Source organism: Buceros rhinoceros, unplaced genomic scaffold (assembly GCF_000710305.1).
Source record: "Buceros rhinoceros silvestris isolate BGI_N320 unplaced genomic scaffold, ASM71030v1 scaffold19000, whole genome shotgun sequence".
Taxonomy (NCBI): Eukaryota; Metazoa; Chordata; class Aves; order Bucerotiformes; family Bucerotidae; genus Buceros; species Buceros rhinoceros.
In genome coordinates this window covers 1-6,764 of record NW_010389236.1, presented here as the reverse complement: position 1 = coordinate 6,764, position 6,764 = coordinate 1, and the positions used below count along the sequence as shown (strand labels likewise).

Genomic DNA, 6,764 nt, shown 5'->3' with positions numbered 1-6,764 from the left:
AGAGGCGCCGCCTCGCCCCCGGTGCGGTCAGCCCCGCGCTCGATGCATCGCCGTGTTGCGGTCACAACAGACCCGCCAGGGTTACGGCGTCTGACTGTCAGCGGTCCCCGCTGGGTCCTCTGCCTCTGCGGCATCGTTACCACCTCACTGAGTGACTGCGCGGGGCTCGGGGACTGCAGAGCTCCCACACTACAGATACTGTTTTCTTTCTTCTTTGTCAAAGTTTCCCACTAACCTACACAATTCCAGTTACCTATGTAAAATGGTACCATTCCCAAAAAGCAGCTTCTGTTCTTTCCTTCTCTCCCAAATCCAGGAGGGGATAAAAAAACATGAATGAGGTAAAGGAGGCGCTAAGAAACATCGAGCAGAAGTACAAGCAGTTCCTGCAGCAGCAGTTTACATTCATCGGAGCCCTGCAGCACACCCGAGAGAACGCACACGACACCATCAGACCTGTGGCGAGCATCGGCCAGGTACGGAGCGTTCAGCCGAAAATTCTCTGCTGCCGAGAACAGGGACGGGAGCAGCGCTGTCGGGCACTGGGGTCTGGTTCGGGGCTGAACGACTGGTTTTACTAAGGGAAGGTGCACAGAAACTCTCTAGTAACATGTGCATGTAACTCTAAAAACCAGTGGCAAAAGATTAAGTAGGGCAGAGAAATACCTACATGAGGTCTTCTCATTTACAGAGAAGGAATTTTACTGCTGAGCATCACTTCACGATTTAGTTTAACGCCGTCATTTCGCTGCTGAAGCACAGCCAGAAATACAGGGTACAAGAAAACCATTAACCCCCCCCGCTCCTTCCCCAGCCACACAGGGAATCTGTAATCCTTAACTCACAGTAACCAGCGTGCTTGTCTCTTCCCCCTGGAACTGGTGCTGCTGTAGCTTTCTGTAGTGCTTATTAAAAATAATGGCTGTGTTAGAGGCAGGATGAGGGATTGAGGGCTGAAAGTCCCAAGTGGGGTGGGTTTTTTCTGGGCTGGTAAGTGAATGGTCTTGGAATTTTTATAACATGGATCTTTTAAGAAGAATTTTGACCACCTGCAGACAAAGGGGGAAGAAAAATCAGCAGAACCCAGGCACAAAACTCAGATGGATGCTGAAGCTAGAGTGAAAGCCTGGCTGTGGTTAGAGTTAGGACACAGAAGTGACCTGGTTGTCTTTACTAACGGCTCACTCTAACTGCTTTGCTTGTCACATCGCAGAGGATTGCAACAGACATGAGGCTGGACCATTTTTTCCAAAAACAGGCACTAAGGTTCTGTGTAACTCTATGCTGGTTTTCAAAGTGCCAATACTCCAGTGGTACTAGGCCAGCTTCGGCCAGGGTGGAAGGTCTGCTTGGTGTGGGGGTGACACCTCGTCAGTAATGACTTCAGCAATGACATTGATCGATTGTGGTACAGGAACATGCAAGCTCAGTGGTGGCAAGCCATCCCCAGCCTGGTTGTGTGGGTGCACTAACTCTCTGGTGTTGAGGGGGACAAAAAGAAGCCCTGTCACCTGTCGGTGAACATCCAGGCTAAACCGCTGTTCTCTTCAGCACTACTTCTGCTCACAGCAGCCATAAAAAATCCTGTCACTCACAAGGAGACAAGGCTCAGTGAACACTGTGGAAGGAGGAATCTGTACTGGAAATGGACCCTTAGGGGCCATTTTTCATTTCTCTTACAAACCTGCTAAAAATTGGCCCAAGCACATAGCATGGCTTTTCTGTATGCAGAAACTGTACCGATGGTGGTACAGCTACTTTGTTCTTGCCTTGAAACCTTACCGAAAACACTGGAGGTGTTAGAGGCCAGCTCTGACTGCCACCCAGCTGCTCAGTGTTCTGTATTCTGACCACTCATGGATGAAGTGCCTGTAGTTCTTTTGGAGAAGACAATCTCTTGGCATAACATTTTGTCATGCAATGCCATTCACTCTGAGTAAGAAAAATGCTCACGACAAATTTTTGAATATCACTGCTAGAGCAGGCAAGAAAGGACAATTAGCGTTAAATGGGTTTAATTTGTAGTCCCATCTAGTGGTGCCAAATAAAGAACCATGAAGAATGCATGATGCAATCCCATCTCTCCAAACCAGTCCCAGTTTGGTCGCTGCCCTCACCTTGCACCCTGCTTAGCAGCTGTGGCAGAGAGTGCCCTGCTCAGAGCAGACAGAAGACTCCACTCGCACTCAATCTGTTTCTGTGGCGCTTGCAGCAGAGCTGTGGTCTTGGCTGTGCCACTGTGCTACTTCTTCGAAGGGGGAGGAAGGCTCACTGGTGTGCTGAGGAGCAGATCCATCACCCCAGCCTTCTTCATCATGGTGGATGACCAGCGAACATCTCAGACAGGCTCTAGGAATCTCACTACCTGCCGCAGGATTGCAGTTTAGTGGCTCACACCTGCAGCATCACGAGGGAAAGCAGCTTCTTGGCACTAACCTAAGCCACTCTGCAGCATGAGTTACATTTAATGTAACATGCATGACTCTGTCCTTCCTTGTACAGGTGCAGTGCTACCTGGACCATCACTGTAACAACTCCACTGACAGGCGCATCCTCACCACGTTCCTAAACATCTGCAACGATCTAAGCATGCTCTGCCACAAGCTGGAAATGGTGTACAGTGGTAACAACCCAACCAGTGACATTTTGGAGAGGTGCAAGCTGCTCCTTAGCCACAGCCACGATCTGAGCACCATCCGAGCAAAGTAGGTCTCTCCATCAGCTTAGTGTCTTTGAGGTGACAGTCAGTGCCAGGGGACTGTCACAAGAACACATATTCCCACTCGACTTCTCCATCAGTTCTGTTACACCACCTTTCTGCTTTCATGAGGGTACAAGGTGCTACCCAGCTACATTCCAGCTGTTGGGAAAACACTGCCAGTGTCCCTGCACTGAAGAGGTTGGTCTGTGTATTCATTCTTTTTCCTGGTGCATGGAAGGGCAGATACAGGCAGGTTTGTAGCCCCAAGTCTGACACCACGCTCTGTTTACCACCCCCCCACCTCCTGTTCCTGCTCTGCATGTAGCTCGTGTCTGTGGGGCAAGCTCCTGAGCTCTTCCAGAGCTAACCCAGCTGGATCGTGTGTTTGGCAGGACTCGTGTCCAAGGTGCAATTCTATCCGTGCCTGTTTGCTGTGGGTTGATGGCTGGCTGTGTGTTCCTGTCCTTCATGGAGGGTCCTGGGGTGGCACTGTGGGCTCTCCAGGGTTGCATGCTGGGACCACTCTGCCAATCATTTCCTTCTGTCCCACAGATACCCCCATGATACTGTGAATCGCCTGAGCTGTAATGAAGCAAAGAATCATTATGGAGGAGTGGTGAGCCTCATCCCCATCGTTCTAGACTGCATGAAGGAGTGGGTAGCCCATGTTGAGAAGCTGCCACGATCCAAGCTGTATAACGTGAGTGGTGGAAGCACTGTCTCCGAGAGGAATGCACTCCAGGAGGCACCAGCTAGGGCAGCCATTTCCCAAACACCACCTTCTGTGCACCTTGAAGCTCAGACCTCAGTTAGTAACAAAGCTAATGTACACGCACAGGGGGTGAAGCATGTCCAGAAGAAGGACCTAAGTGACACAGAAAATCACAGTGGGAGATTTAAGTGTCCCTGGAAACCACCAGGCAGACATGCCTTTTAAAGGCTCAGAGTTCATGCATCTTCTGCTTGCCACCATTAATCAGGTGCCTGATTAAAGACAGTGAAGTGAATACTAGAGATCCTTCCTGTCCAAGTCCACTTTCTGGAGAGTTAGCCCTGTAAGCCAGCCTTGGACAGATAGATACTCTCTCCCTTGCTGATGTATCTGCTTTTCTCAAAGTTGTATCCCAGCAGAAGTAGCTGTAGCACTACAGCTGGTCCCTCAGATCAGCACTGTGGTGAGGGCAGGGAACAGTCAGGAGAAATCAGGTTCTACTTGCTCAGATACAAGTCTTGGGCGAGCTCCCTGAAATGGGATTTTACCCTTTCGCAGGATTCTTTGAGAACACCCACCCACTCACCAAAGCCAGAGGTGTAAAGAACCTGCATGTCTGAAGGACACGATACAGAGCATTCTCCTATGATGGATTCAGATGTGTGTTAGAGATTTAGACTTGTCCCTAGCCTTCCCTCAAACCGCCTGAAACCGCCTGGTTATCTGACCAAAGATTGCAAGTGTACAGGACACTAACGATGTCTCCCTTACATACCTCTGGTTACAGAAAAGCACAGTGAGCTTTAGCTGCACCAGCTGTGTGCTGCTGCATCCTTCTGGCAGGTTCTCCCAGCACTGCTGGTACGCACCACTCAGAACACCTTCCCCGATGCCTGTTTGGCTCCTTTGCCATCAGAGCTAGAGCTGTAAAGGAGATCAGACTTCATTTTGCACTTAGTCTGGGTGTACTGACAATATCCAAACTGGAACGAACCCCACTGTCCCTCCCTGGAGCCCTGCAAAGCTAACAAAGTCATTTCCAGTCAACGTGATTCACGGGAATCTGCTGGAGCAGAGTGAGAAAGCTGTGGCCATTTCCAGATCGTTCCTTTTGAGACTGCAAGTTAAAATGTCTGTGCTTTCCCTGTTTGGAATCTGGCTTGCCTAGAGCTTTCAAGGATGTTAGTTCATTAAAACTGTAAGGCATTTGGAACAGTCTCAGGCTGCTTTGGTAACAGCCCTCTGCAATTCCAGCACAGCAACTTCACACCAGTGCCGAGACCAGCTTTTCTGTCCAGCCTGCCTCGGGGTCCGTGGAGTCCCGGGCTCTCCCTGCTCTATGTTAGGTCATTAAAACTGTAAGGCAGTTGGAACAGTCTCAGTCTGCTTTGGTAACAGCCCTCTGCAATTCCAGCACAGCGACTTCACACCAGTGCTGAGACCAGCTTTTCTGTCCAGCCTGCCTCGAGGTCCGTGGAGTCCTTTGGTAACAGCCCTCTGCAATTCCAGCACAGCAACTTCACACCAGTGCCGAGACCAGCTTTTCTGTCCAGCCTGCCTCGGGGTCCGTGGAGTCCCGGGCTCTCCCTGCTCTCTGGAGCTGATGCACATTTTTGGTGGTGCTTTTACACCAGCACTGTTAACTACAAACTTAAGATCTCCATAATGCAGCGTCTCCCCTGTGTCTGACTGCTCTTTTCCCCTCCCACAGGCAAATTAGCTCCTGTTCTTTGCTTCCTGCTGGAAGATGCTCCTGAATAAACAATTTTCCCTTGCATACCTGTCTCAGTTTGCTAAAATCGTGAAAAAGCTTTTGCCTTAAGGTGACCAGATTTTAGCCAACAAGCAGCCAAAAGAGAAGGGAGAATTAGAAGGGGGAGCACAGGAAGGAACAAAGAGTAGCTCAGATGAAACAGGAATATTTTCAGGAGCATTTGTATTCCCCACGTAACCCCACCTTCTCTTGCCCTTTCTTCCCTTCCTCTGTCCACTGGTGCTGCCATGCAATACATCTGTCCACGCTGGGGGAGAAGCCTATTTTTACGAGACCTGATCCGATTGAGTCGAACCTTCGTGAGCTCAAAATGGTAACGGAGCTTGCCAGGGTCACTCAGACTCCAGGCACTATTGGGGCCACAGCCAGCAGAGTGTGACCGCCACCCTCTCGGGCTTTACTTGAGAGCCCTGTTGGAGAGGCAGTGTCAGGCAGAAAAATGAAAGTTGCTCACAGCTGCCCTGTTGTGTTTCATGCTAGAGACAAGTGTCCAATGATAGTTGCTGACTTGGGAAGTTTTTCAGCACAGGTACATGCTATGTGGACTAAAAGTTGACAAGTGCTGGGGACACGAGATGCTATTCCCAAGATTTTGTCTCCAACCTTCCTCACCTTGTCATATCATTTAAATTTGAACAAGCAGACTCTGATGAGACCAAAGTTATCCTCCAGTTTGTAGTTCACTCTCGGCTTCCAGAATTCCTTGTCAGAACAGTCCCATCAAACTCCGCCTGCTGCCTCCCCAACCCTGCTGTTCAAACTGCCAGTGCCATTGTCTGTTCGTACTTGGCCAGGGTGGCGATACGCACAAGACACAGCTCCCAAACCTTAGTAACAATTTCTAGCCCAGCCCTGTCCTCTCAGTCTTAGCCAAAATTTTAAGACACAAGTAGAAAAATGTGTGCATAAAACTTGCAGTCTGAGGTTTGGCAATGACATGACCAGAATCTGTTGGCAGACTGCAAAGTTAAGTCTCACAAAAACATCTAGACAAATTACTTAATTTCCATACAAGTTCTCCTCTTCCAGAGTGGATGGACACTTCAAAAGACAAAAAGATACAGCAAGAATTGTTTTTCTCTACTACAAATCAAGCTGTTTGAAGAATTTACATAAACAGGATGTAAATGCCAAACACAGAAGTACAATAAAGTTTTACTTTAGCCTCTGTGAGCACAAAATTGCAAGATAACACACTGAGAAACCAGGCAGGGCACCAAACTGACTTACCTGGAGATCTGTCACTTAAACCGGGAAATAAACGCTGCGTTTTCATTCAAAGCCTGAACTAGAGATGCGGGCTGGCAGTAGGTGATCTCAACAGAAGCCCAGCATCTGTAGGCTATAAATTACCCTGTGCTCCCCTTGATTCAGCCAAGGGTCAAACCAGGCTTGGGTCAAAATACTCTGTACATTGAACAGTCACAGCTCCAGCGTGTCACGCAGCGGGAGGACGGGCTACAGTTCACACCCCAGGAAGTTCAGATCGAGTCAAGGCTGGTGGGGGGCTCTTCAAGGGAAGAGAGGGGGCGATTCAAGGGAGAGGGGAAACAGCATCCCCGAACTGTCCCTGAAGC

The 6,764-nt window shown here is 49.4% G+C and overlaps 1 protein-coding gene across 1 annotated transcript; it reads left to right on the top strand.

The window, feature by feature from the left end:
* Positions 1–332: 332 nt before the first annotated feature.
* LOC104487963 (chromosome unknown open reading frame, human C9orf9) lies at positions 333–3,401 on the top strand (the record flags this gene model as incomplete). The annotated part of the gene is made up of 3 exons (XM_010133587.1): positions 333–476; positions 2,503–2,705; positions 3,254–3,401. Coding segments are annotated over exons 1-3 (495 nt in total), but the record flags the coding sequence as incomplete, so codon positions are not given.
* Between the last annotated feature and the right edge of the window lie 3,363 nt (positions 3,402–6,764).